Source organism: Phoxinus phoxinus (assembly GCF_949152265.1).
Source record: "Phoxinus phoxinus genome assembly, chromosome: 21".
Lineage (NCBI taxonomy): Eukaryota > Metazoa > Chordata > Actinopteri > Cypriniformes > Leuciscidae > Phoxinus > Phoxinus phoxinus.
Window position 1 is genome coordinate 27188172 of NC_136896.1, and position 14082 is coordinate 27202253.

The 14082-nt window shown below is 36.5% G+C and overlaps 1 protein-coding gene across 1 annotated transcript in view; it reads right to left on the bottom strand.

The window, feature by feature from the left end:
• scn4aa (sodium channel, voltage-gated, type IV, alpha, a) overlaps positions 1 to 13105 on the bottom strand; it is a 40979-nt gene extending 27874 nt beyond the window's left edge. Inside the window, exons 1-5 of the mRNA XM_079594611.1 lie at positions 12976 to 13105; positions 1827 to 2124; positions 724 to 846; positions 529 to 614; positions 50 to 178 (exon numbers count right to left, since the gene is read on the bottom strand). Of these exons, the coding sequence (XP_079450737.1) occupies positions 50 to 178; positions 529 to 614; positions 724 to 846; positions 1827 to 2072 (584 nt within the window). The 5' untranslated portion in view covers positions 2073 to 2124; positions 12976 to 13105. The remainder of the gene's footprint in view (positions 1 to 49; positions 179 to 528; positions 615 to 723; positions 847 to 1826; positions 2125 to 12975) is intronic.
• Between the last annotated feature and the right edge of the window lie 977 nt (positions 13106 to 14082).

Genomic DNA, 14082 nt, shown 5'->3' on the forward strand with positions numbered 1-14082 from the left:
TTGAAGTTAATATATATATGTGTGTGTGTGTGTGAATTGAAATACTCACGCCATGCTAATCACCATGAAATCAAGCCAGTTCCATGGATCACGAAGGAATGTGAAAGGTCCCACGCAGAAGCCTCGTGACAAAACTTTGATTGTTGCTTCAAAGGTATATATACCAGTAAAAACATACCTGCAATAACAAATAAATAAACAGAAATAAATATGTTTCTTGTGAATTAATTAATTATCAAAAAAAGGTGCTTCAGAGTCACAATTATATAGTACTAGTATTAATACTGAACTAAATCAGTCTTAAATGACAAGTATACAACATTTTTGGGATATATTTAAGATACATAATTTTTTTTAATTTAAATAAATAAACCAGCAAGAAATGTGTTGTTACTATATTTCATATAGTTGTTTTATTTACTGTCTAATCTTTAATTTCTCCAAAATTATTTGAGAATTCTGCTACTCAAGAGATTCAACAAAGTCATTGCCACTAAAACGTGTGTGTTCACACAAGGCAACTCTTACTCGACTGTTTTACTCCAGGCTGGAGGGTTACTCATGGTCATGAACACGCAGTTGGCCAGGATGGTGATCATGATGAACATACTAAAATATTTGAAGCACAGTCAAGGTAAATATGACAAAAAACTCATTACTGTATCAATCATGATAACCATTACAACAAATTTTGATTGTTATCAAAATGATGGCTTGAGAAGGATATGAATGTATAAGAATTTTGATCGCTCCTCTTCTGACAAGACTAAAAGGACTGATACAAAGCACTGCTGGTTCAGCTGCAAACCTGTAGATTGTGTTTCCCTTGCTTATGACAATAAACGTCTGCAAATGAGAAAGAGGTTAACACAACTTGAAGGCAACTTGAAAAACATTTATAGACACTAGGGGTGGGCGATATACCGGTAGACACGATTAACCAGTAGAAATTTGTCAACCGGTAGAGATTTTGGACTATGCTATCTGAGCACATTTACACTCAGAGAATCACATTATCGCGCGGAATCGTAACACATTTAAAAGAATCCAGCAGAAATCCAGAAGTATCACTATTTGACCTGGATTTCGCCGACGACATCGACCTATTTAAAAACACCCTGGACAGAGCATAGGAACAACTCACAACAACAGCAAAGTGGACCAGGAGAGTAGTCCTTGAAGTCAACATGGGTAAAACAGAAGCACTGAGTAACCAAGAATATGCTGGTCTGGACCTAACCCTAACCCTAACCCTAACCCCTAATGGCAATACACAATCATCAGCACATAGAGCTAGATGGACAGACCATCGAATGGACAAAGAACTTCAAATATCTTGGCTCCCACATCGCCTCTAGCGAATCCAACGTCAAAATACGAAAAGGCCAAGCATGGGGGGCCTTCTGGAAGAGGAAGAACGTATTTCAGTCAAGAAGTCTTCCACTTATGCTATCGCTGAGTTTGGTTTCGTGAGTTTTCCGTTATTAAAGCCTTTTTTAGCATTAATCTAGTAAGTAAGTAATTAATTTAGCTTCATCGTGCTCTTTCACACACCACTTTTCTTGTCTTCAGTAGCTTGAGGGTTGTTGTTTTTTTACTTAGGCTAGTATTATTTTTTTGTGATATTGAAAATGGTGACAAGAATTATGAAATTTCAATGGTAACAAAAATGCTGATATCATAAAAACCTTATTTAAAGCAAAAAGAACTATATTGCGATATTTTAATATGTTATATACTCATATCGCCCACCCCAGATGAACACAGGATTACAGTAGATTTAAATAAAGGGCAATCTATTTAACATTTATGGGTGTGAGACTGACTTTCTGTGCTTTATAGAAGGGGTCTAGATCCTCCAGAGGCGTGTTGAGGAGATCCTTTGGTGGTTCACCATAGATCATGGGCAGACACTTTCCTGCCTCCAGATCATTGCTCGGTGCCAGTGGCTCCTCCTCAGCCCCGTCTACTTCCCCCCTGGTGCTCCTCTCCTGGATGAGCCTGTCGATCTCCGCCAGCGACTCTGGGGTGAATTTGCGTAACGTGTATAAGTCTGTGAGCAGGCTTGCCATCTTGGCATCGCGAAGAGATACCACCTCAACGGGGAATCTCTACACCGAGCTCCTGAAAGAGAGAGAGAGGAATTTTAATTATGATGAATGTTAGTATGGACTTAATATATAGAAGTTATATTAAGAGTAAGTGCATTTTGAGGAAAATGAAAATGAAAAGTCTCCATTTCGTCTGCTGCGGATGTATAGCAAGAGTGTGCATTTTTTGAAGAGATTCAAAAAATGCTAAAGTAATTTATTCAGAGTCAAATATCTATAAGAAGTGAAGTCAAGTCACATTTATTTCGCCTATATAGCACAATACGGATTGTGTCAAAGCACCTTCATATTATTAAAACAAGAAAATAACAGTGGTATTGTTTTAAAATGTATCAATTATTAAACAAATGTAAGCTGTAAAGCAGCTCTACAGAAGATAAAATGGTTATATCCAGCTCAAGTTAGTTGTTTCAATTAAGTTCAGTAACTAAATAAGTGACCAGGAGTGTGAAATATGCAAATTATGTAATTTTATCAATGCAAATTATCAATTGTGGTTTGACTTGCACATGAACCCCAAAGAACACCAACCAAACAAATTAAAGTCTGACGACAAACATTATTGGTTGTGAACCAAAAGCTGTGGTGTGTATACCATCAATTTAAAAAGAACATTTTTAAGTACAGTACATGCACTAAAAAAAATTCCCCATTCTACGTTTAAAAACACGAGTTTTTGGAGGCCGTTCATGACTAAACCTTTATGGGGGTGCATTCTCTAGTATGAGACAGAGTTTCCTCTCACTGACATCCTTGTTTAATAACATCTCCTGGGCATTAATACAACTGCAAAACACTCAGTCATGGCTGTTATATGAATGATATCAAAACATCATAAGCCTACACAGAATATATAAAATGTGCATTATTGTAGCAGTGAATGGCAACTTATGATCAAAGCTCTGTAGTTTTAATTGTGAGGGGAAAAACATAATGCAATGCAATACAATAATGATTGAGAGATGAACAAATAAACGTCAGTCAAAAGCCTGATGAATTTATAGTTTACATTTTAACATGAATTAAAAAATATATACATATAGCCTATATTAATCGATAATCAAGTAAACCTTCAAAAACGTCCAAAAGTTGCTTCAGTCCAGTAAATGTTCATCTTGAAATATTACAAACAATATAGAAGTTATTCTCACGTTTACTTTATAAATAAGATTTTACAGTGAAAAATAAGCATGAGTACCTGAACTGAATTTTTGTGAAATTTCAGTGAATAATAATAGTGAATAATCAAAAACGATAAACTATAAATCAGACAAAAGAAGGCAGTAGATGTACAACAGGTTTTTCAGCCAAGCTGATAATCTAAAGGCCTTAGAAATGTGCGTATCAAATATGATACAGTAGACTGTATAACAAGGTTCAGACCCTGCATCGATATCAGAATAGTTGCTCATTTAACCTGTGGTAGAGAGTTCTGATATTATTGTGCTGTGCTGAGAGTCACTTCAGGTCACATCATTTAATGATCTATAAAGTATCTCAATATAACAATAAGTGTACACCACGGAGGTTTGAAATGTCAGTTAAGATGACTGTGGACTGCCAGGAAAAGGCCACATTACAAGCTGACCTTGAAGATGTACGCTTGGCAGACAAACACTCCCTCTAAGACATGAGCCACGACCAGTCGAACCTCCAGTCTGCCACACTCCGCCTGTGAGATCCCATCCTTGAGACTGAAGCATGAGGCAACCCAAATAAATGTGCCAAAGCAATGACAAAATGTGCGAGACTTGCTTGGGAGAGACAGCAAGACACTTTCCCACAGTACCAAAGAGAACCAAACATTAGAACATCATATTACTTATTAATTTAGCAGACACAGTCACCCCCGCCAACTCACATAGATCATGATGAGTTCACAGAGACACAGTCAATTGATGGCTGCCCACTACTACAGAGAAGGTGGTTAAGTGTGTCAGAGCGCCATTTTGTATTTTTCTCGTTGAATGTGAAATCAAACACTATAATGGTAACACACATTACAATAAGGTACCATCTGTTAATAATAGTTAATTACATTAGTTCACATGAACTAACAATGAAAAATAATTCTAAAGTAGTAGCTCATGTTAATTACTAATATATAAGTTGCATCTGTCAACATTATTTAATGGACCTGAGCTGACATGAACTATAATAGGCATGTGACGGTATCAAATTTTACGATATATCACGATCATTCCCGAAGCTTTTGTCACTGTATTGAATTAAGTTACAAAAATATAAAGTAAACAAATATTTCAAACAGATTAAACTGCAAAAAAACTATAAAGAACAATATATAACACTTTGCAATAAGGTCCCATTAGTTAAGTTAATACTTTAACTAACATTAACAATGAGTGGTTACACTATTTTAAGGTGTCATTGTTACAGTGTAATTATACATGTACTTACTATAGGGTTAGGGTTTGGTTTAGGGTCAGTTGCTGTAATTATGCATAATTTACCATTATTGCTAAGTACATGTAACGTGTAACAAGGACACTGTAAAATAAAGTGATACCCATGAGCAATATCAACATTTGTTACAGTATTTAACATTTTTAGTTAATAAAAACACAACTGTTCTTTGTTAGTTCATGTTAGCTCAATTAACATTAACAAATACAACTTTTGATTTTAATAATGTATTAGTAAATGTTGAAATTAACAAAGACCTAATAATTACTTAAATGTTTTGTTCATAACTAATTAGTTTTAATTAATGCCTAATGTTAACTAATCTGACCTTATTGTAAAGTGTTTGTAAAGAACAAAACACAGCCTTTATTATTAATTCTGTAATGCACATATTTTACTACAAATTCTGATTGTATCATAATAAATATTTTTTTTAAGTTCAGTGGAAAATAAGTTTGCCTTTGTAGGGCAGCATATGCATAAAATGGGCACAAGTGGAAAGCGCACACACATACGTACACTTAAAGGATTCAGTGTTTCTTTATGGGGACCCAGTATATGGGCAACAGGGGCTGGGAGACTTACACTCTGTATCACTCTAACACACATGCGCACCACACAAACACTGATATGGTGTCTGCTCAGCTGCCGTGGGCCATCACGGTTGAGCATCGAGTTACAGAAGCGAGATGACTCTGCTCATTCCAGCCTCACTCGCATCGCACCAATAAACAGGCTAACACGCCAACTCAGCTCCGACCCACACCTCATCGCCCAACTCCTAGTCTTATGCATGAGACTCCTTTAACCATCAAAAACAAATGGTCCCTCACTTTGATCCTCCCACCCATTACAGCGCACAACATCTTGAGTTTCACAGCAGGTCAATGTCACTGCATTACATATTCACTGTAATTGAATTCAAACCGTCTCTTTTCTTAAGTTTTCTAAAGTTACTTTCAAAAGTAATGCGTTACAATATTGCGTTACTCCCTAAAAAGTAAAAAAGTCTAATTATGCTAGTTTGTTACTATTCAAGAAAAGTAATGCATTGCGTTACATTTTCTCACCTGTTACTTGTTTTAATAACAACATAAAAAAGTTATATTTTTGGCAAATGTAAAGGCCCTTCCATGCTGGAAGTGAAATGACTCAGGAGAAGAAAGTTTAACACTCTTACGAAAAACGAAAAGTGAAACACTGTGACGTTTAAACAAAGTCATTTTGCTTAGTATGGATCAATTGGATCATCAAAGGTCAATTTGCAAAGACACTGGTTAATAAAGTGAGATTAAATACATAAATGATGTATTATTCAACATTTTCATTATTGCAGGTTTGCTTAAAGGGATGGTATAATGCCCCTTTTTACAATATGTAAAATAAGTCTCTGATGTCCCCAGAGTGTGTATGTGAAGTTTTAGCTCAAATTACCCCACAGATCATTTTTTACAGCATGTTAAAATTGTCCCTGTTTGAGGGCGAGTAAAAGCGCGTTGTTTCGTGTGTGTCTCTTTAAATGCAAATGAGCTGCTGCTCCCGGCACAGAGGGCGGAGCTTCACGATCTCGTGCGTTAGCAGTTCCGATTATCTCACACAGACAAGCACTAAAATGTCAGAAACTGTTCTGCCGTTTATGTTTAAACTGGAGTCGTACAATGATGGAGAGACTCAAGAAGAAGTGACAACATGTAGAATGCAACAGAACATTTCTGAATGGTTAGTTGATGGATTTATGTTGCTGATGTGGAGTTAACTATCTTTGATTAGCAAATTCTGTCATGATATTCTATAAAATCGCTCGTGTGGGAACTGTTAGATGCTTACAGAGTGACATGCTATTGCATTTGTATTACGTACTGTATTGCATGTGAAAAGACGGATGCGACAGCTTGAGCAGACTGTGGCGGGAAGAGCAAACGACAGACACATTGGGAGTGGTGTCAAGCCTCGGAGAGGCATTTATTAACATAAATGAACATATAATGTCCAAAAATGTCCTAAAATGGGATGGGTCCAGGTAAGGGGGCGGTGTCTGGCGGCCGCACGTGCTTCTTCCTCTCTCCGATCTGAGGCGCGAGGGGCGACGGCTTCGGCATCGCGGCTTGTCCTCTTTGACATGACAACTTGAGGAGAATAGCGGCCCGGCATCCTAGCCTGTCAGAGGCATCACGCATGATTCTCTAGCCCGGCGCGGGCGGCGAATTAAAGGGATAGTTCACTTTAAAATTAAAATTCTGTCATCATTTACTCACCCTCAAGTTGTTTCAAACCTGTATTAATTTATTTCTTCTGCTGAACACAAAGAAAGATATTTTGAAGAATGTCAGTAACCAAACAGTAGTCTGTACCCATTGACTTCCATAGTAGGAAAAAAAAATACTATGGAAGTCAATGGGTACAGACTATTGTTTGGTTACTGACATTCTTCAAAATATCTTTCTTTGTGTTCAGCAGAAGAAATAAATTAATACAGGTTTGAAACAACTTGAGGGTGAGTAAATGATGACAGAATTTTAATTTTAAAGTGAACTATCCCTTTAAGGGATGGGGTGGCGTTGATTACCAGGGAGAAGCAGTCGATTCATCACACAGATTCACAAATATGCTCTACTACAACAACTCTTCATCTTCTCAAAATGGACTGCGTGTTCCCGGGGCCGGGGTTTATGTAAATGTTAGGGTTGGTGATGTCACTAACCCGGGAGGAATGACGTGTAGTCCCTAACAGCCGTTTGTTGTAGTCCTTTTCTTTAAAAGCAAATATCTTCCTTTGCTTTGAACTTTGAGCGTTGTAACTTTGCAGATGTTATTTATGCTCAAACAGCAACATTACACACTAACTAAAGTTAGAAAAGTTAAATCATAATCAAATCATAATCAACCACCCCTTTAATAGTTTGTATTTCTGTTTTTATTCATTTTGAGGGATACTGAATGTTTTTGTGGAAGTGAAATGAGTAAATGCCTGCTTAAAATGTAAGTCTAGAACTACAATAACCACCATGTTCACACAACGCCTCTGCACTCACTCACAATTTCTCTCAACACAGGACCAGGAGAAGTGTCAATCAATGAAAAAAGTAATTAATAAACTTTTTTTTTTTAAGTAATCTGATTACGTAACTCACATTATTGTGTTTCCCCCCAATACTGGTTGTGGCATCATTAGCATTTCTAGCTAACCATTTCTGACCCATTTTTTGCAGCTTAGCATCGAACAATTTTTCAGTTTGTTTACACTGCAGCAAACTTTTCCAAAAGAGCACCTGCCAAAAATGGAGGGTGTTCTATGTCATTTTCCCACCAATATTAAGCTTCACTGTGCCGGATGGGGCTATTAAGCTGCCATCAAGATCTACTATCAGCGGTTTTCAAACTATGAGAGTGGGAAAAGGTGGGTCGTGCAAAGTCACTTGGCTGCAGCTAAATTTACGTTTCAATGAATGACTCACACATAAACAGACACAGGCAGTTTAGTTCGAATCGCAAAGGCTGTGATTTAATTATGTAAATATATGCACTGCATGTTCAAAGTGAAGTGTGCACATGCAACTTGTTATGATAGTGTTTTCAGGGTCTCAGAGCGACTCATGAGACTGCATTACACCGGAGAATTCAAATGTCATGAAAAGCATGTATTTGATTACCAACACAAAGAGAAAATATGTCACCGCAATGAGTTTAACGACAATTGCAGCGCGGATTACAGTTCATATCCGTTCCATGTTTTTGTGGACATATTTTACATAATCTTTAGCGTCTGTAAATGGAGAAATTGAAAGGTAAAAATGTTTACAGTTGGAAATTTTACAGTTGTATATAAAATATATATTTTTATATTTTTTATTGTATAATAATAATATTTTTATTATTATTATTAAATACTCGATTTCTGTCATATCAAATGTTTGATACTACCATCTAAAACATTTTGGTGGGTCTTGAGATAGATTATATTTGTCTAATGTCCTGGAATGGGAAAGTGTGGAACTCCTGTCCTATTTCACGACCGGATGAGACAGAGCGCCACCCCCTCCTACACTTTTTAAAAGTCTCTATCAGGTCAGGGGCCCAGTTTTCCCCAAGCCTTAAAATATACTTCTTGCAGAGTCTTTATTGAAGATATTTCCTGATTGCATTATAGCAGATCAGATCTTCAACAAGTAACAACTATACCACTGAATAGTCCGTCAACTTGCTCATATACAGTAGCTGTCAACAGAGATTTTTGTAAAGCCGTACAAAGGGCAAGACTAGTGACACTGACTGAAGTCTCAATTACAGAAAAGTCAATAATGGTGTCTGATGACATGCTGATATTTGTTGCTGGTATTGCATCTTACTGTACCTACACCCAAGAACAACAGGCAAATAGAGATCTCATTCTGTTATGCACTCAGAAATATAGTGAAAGATTCTCTTCATTTGAGTGATCCTTGCCGCTCAATGCTTGGCAACAAAACACAGATGTAAAAGATAATAATGAATAATGAACTACCATATAGGAAATGTCCACCAATATATATACATAATTGCATAGATTAGAAAAAATCTGTCATGTATTTTTTTTTAGAAAGGTAAAAATCAAATAATTGTGTTAAGGTGTAAATTATAAAGCAATACTGTATGTTCAAAATGAAGATAAAAAAAAGATAGAACTTGAGCTGAGTTAACTTTCTAGAGATCTGTACCAGAACCAAATTGACACAGAATCACTTCTTATCCAAATCTTACATGCATAAATTAGTTCTGTTTAAAAAAAATGACTAAAAAACCCTCAACCTTAGATAGATCTGATAAAAATAGACCCGAGTCCGACTCAACGACAACTTTTTAGAACCTGCCCGAACCGCAATGTAAAGGGCAGGGACGTCAGTCTCTAGGAGGCTTTGTAATTTATAGATTAGATGTAGATTTAGGCTGTATGTTCATGTTGTTAAATGGCAAAAATAATAATAGAAATTTGGCATTATTCATTTGGCTCCATTTGGTATAAAACCACATTTATTTAAAATTACTCAAGACTACAAACAACTAATATCATGTCCAAGGTGCCTGCAATAGGTTTTCAGGTGCAAGAAGACCAATTCTTCATAAATCTATTTTTGCCTGACAGCAAAAAATGTCCATAACTTCAAAACTGGCTAGAATAATTAGAGCAGCTTAAGTGTCCAAATAACTTACAGGGTAACTGCACACAGGCAAGCGCTTGAGGTTTAACACATGATCGATGTTGCTCATAAAACAGTGTCACTGACTGACATCCAAAGGTGGAAAAAATCTATTGAAAAGCACAAATAGCATTACAACTATACAACTATGCTGAGACAACTGATGTTTCAACAAAGCAAAACACCTCTACATTTCACTTAAATAAGACCAGGAATAGCTTGACTATATCCATTCGTGACCTCTTGACACCTGCACTTATGCCTGATGTGGTAAGTTGTAAACAAATGATCAGTAGTACAAACATGAGATTTTATTACCATACCATGATGACATGAGGCGTTCTCTGGGCCTATGTCTTCTTTAACTCTGCCGTGTCGACTTAACCTTGCTCTATAAGGCCTCACACAAAGCTCAAATGCTGAAGCCTTGCTGGCAAAGATGTCTCCAATCCACTGCTATCAACTGAAATCACTTTGTAAATTGTGGTAATTTCATTCCAAATATTAGGATTATTCATCTTCTAAGGTCTTTCTCTATTTGCTTAATTGTGGAACTCCATACATTGATTACTAATATGTCCCCCCCCCCCCTCTCCAGTAATAAACAGATATAAGTTGATTATTATTACAATTGGATGTAGACTTGTAGTCACACCACCACTTGCAGTTTTAAAGTAATCAATACAAATTAATAAAGACCAGGGTGTCTTTTTACAGTAAAATATTACTGATAAGTCCTTGTCTGACAATGGAGATTACAGAATCTGGGGAGCGTTTTGTCAAAGCCAACTATGGTCGCAAGTTTCATCTTACAACACAATTTAACGGAACTTGCGACCATACACGTAGTTGGCTTTGACAAAACGCACCCTTGAGAATCATATTCCCTAATAAGATTCCAGCAATCAACTAATGATGCCAGATTCAGAAATAAATCCCTCTTTTGATCTAATCTGACAAAACCGTTTTTTGTCCGCGATTCAATTTGATTCATTTGGACAGTTCACTCACACACTAAAATCTGTTTTTCACACCAAAATAGTAACAAGGTACTTTATAAGACAAAAAATAAAGAGAGCACTGCATGAGATCTTTACCTACAATTCATTGTAGGAAATTAAACCTGCAAATGTCTTATCATTTGAGTACAAGGAAGCAGCTCGGCTCTGAACTGCAAAGCCAATTTATATAAATATATCTGTATGTAACAGTATCCAAGAAAAAAATAATAATATTGGGACACTTTGATGGAGGTCTGTGCCTCAGTACTGATGAGAGGCTAAAAATGCCCTTGATCGAAACATATCTCATAGTGATATACTGTAACATCTCGAAGATATTAAAAGTCACAGCACTACAAACTCCGGATGCTCGAAAATGTGTGGTGGCTGAAAAGGGTCAAATTCATGTTTGCACTTTCAACACTGAGTCCCCTTTTGCACACATTAGGAGAGTGCTGGTAGGGGGATTGCCAGAAGATCACATGGTTTCACCGGTGAAAGAAACCTAAAACCAACACCTTTTGCGTCCAAGAACATGTGATGCCCAGCATTCGCTCATAGACACACACACACACTCTCTACACAACACAACAGAATCTAATTCAACCGAATCTACACCAAATAACTAGTATGTCACTGAATGATGACATGAACAGTTGCTCCATCCATATATCCATGACAGTATCATATACGTACATGGTGTTGTCACCGTTTAGCTCCAAGTAACCACAACCCGTCCACCAGGGCTAAACTCACAAGGTCCAATCTCAGGTCTCAATCTTGCCCTCAGCAATAAAACTAAAAACAAACATCTTTTATTTCAATCACAAGCAATATCCAGTATTAAACAACCTTTAGTTAGCTGGCACCTCTGTGAAATGAGACTACTTCCTACAGGTACCTCTGTGAAAGGCAAGCGCATAAATCTGAAGGGGGGGTTAGGTAAAATCCGATCTGCGTGCTTCTGACGAGCGTCTCGGGACCAACAGTCCAAGAGTCTCCAACATCCTACACCTCTGATCGGGGCAACATGGATTAACATTGGAGGAATGGTGGGGTACAACTGAGTACTACGAGCATCATCAGCCGAGCCCTGAAATGAAGACCCAGGCTATATTTAACTCTGACTCCATACTCTGTTGGATGGGAAAAAGAGTACGGCTACACAGTCAGCATCTGCTGGAACAATAGACCTGACACATTAGCCTAGCCATAGGGGAAAACTTGTATAGTCTTCACATATACATTTATAGTTTATTTGCTTATTTATATGGGGGAGAGCAAATAAACATGCGAGTAAGAAAAAAACTTTGTGAATATGTAAAAGGATAATGCAAATTGGTCACACTTTAGATTAGGGTCCAATTCTCACTATATTAACTATGAACTATGACTTCTGCCTCAATAAACTCATAATTACTGCTTATTAATGTAGTTGTTAAGTTTTGGTTTGATTAGGGATGTAGAATATGGGCATGCCGAATAAATATGTGATTTATAATATGTGCTTTATAAGTACTAATAAACAACCAATATTCTAATATGCATGCTAATAAACAACTAGTTAATACTGAGAGTTGGACCCTAAACTAAAGTGTTACATCCAAAATGATAATGTACATTATCCTGCTTACTACACACCCGCTTTCAAAATAAATCAATGAATAAATAGACATGAATATTTAATTGAGTTTCAGCATTAATTTATAATTAATTTTGTAATTATTTTATTGTTTGAAAAGAAAGACCACAGCATGATTTCGAGACATGAAACTAGCACAGCTAGGAAATAGTTAGCCTGGGACAATGTTCAATTAAAATGTAGTGGTCATTGTATATTTGCCAGCAGAATGCCACGATTGACCAATCAAAATCAAGTATTTCAGAGATAAATATTTTAAAATCTTTTCCAAATTCCCATATTGATTATTTAAAATTCCACTTATCTAATTGTATAGCTAACTATTGGACATATTTACAGTAGGCTATGTCCAGCTATGCTGTGTAGCCCAACTTAAATCATGACGAATTAACATTCATCACAATTTTAAATCCCAATTCCTTAATATATCACATGTTCATATCAAGCTTCTTATTAAGCTAGACACTTCTGTCAAGTCATGGTCAACAGCATATTAAAACAACACTGAAATCAAAACTTTTGGGGGCCAAAATGAATCCCGCAGCTTTCCAGATAGAGACACAGCATTGCCCTCAACCGACTGACCTATGCATCATGCAGTGCGCTCTTGACCACAGCTTTACCTTTCACAGTGAGGTAAATATTTCCACAAACCCTCCGGTCTTTGGTCTTCCTTCCAGCTGAAGTCTTGTCTCTCTTACCCGAGGCCAGCGCGAGCTCCAGGACAGCTGTTGCTGACGCATAAACGTCTTGAATGAAACCTGAGATTGAGCCGCAGGTATAGAGGATCATCACTGAAAACTCTTACATATGCGGGTGTTGAAATACGCTTTCTACTTTACCTTTCTGGAGCAGATGCTTTAATGGGTTGTTTTTACAGTAGAACCATTTATATATTGCCTATAGACTAGAGAATGATTCGTATTTCAAGGTTTTGTTTGTATTATAAAGGAATAGGCCTATTTAAACCGCTTGTTTAACTTCTTTGTAAAATATATCTAACGAAAATAACCTATTCCGATAAGGAAAATTATCACACTAGGGGAAGCGCGAAGAAAAAGTTTAATCTTTCCAAGAGTAATCGATTAAGATTTAATTTAAATTATTATTTATATTCAACGAATAATTGAATCAGTGCATTGTTAGCCCATTGTTATTTTTATGTTTTAAATGCTAAATTTGTCATGATTAACAAATGGTTATAAATATATAGGCTAGGCTAAATTGTTAGCAGTTCAAACAAAACACACACACACACACACACACACACACACACACACACACACACACACACACACACACACACTACATATATATATATATATATATATATATATATATATATATATATACATACATATGTGTGTGAAACAGATATGCTAAAACACACTCTCTCTCTCTCTCTCTCTCTCTCTCTCTCTCTCTCTCTCTCTCACACCGACTGTTTAAAGATCATGCAGCTGAACAGAAATTTAATATAGTTGATCACTCCTACTGATAAGGTTGCAGATGCTTCTTGTAAGGGATGAATGATGAACTGTAGACTAACGTTACATGCTAACAACAACTTTTTTTCAGAAAACCTCTGAATCTATGCACAACATCACTATTTGCTCACCGTTTAAAACTGAATGTCTAATGCACATTTTCCACATCATGACATGTTACTGTAAATACTGACTGAAAAGAAGCTCATGTTTAAACTGATATTGATGAGGTAATACATCACA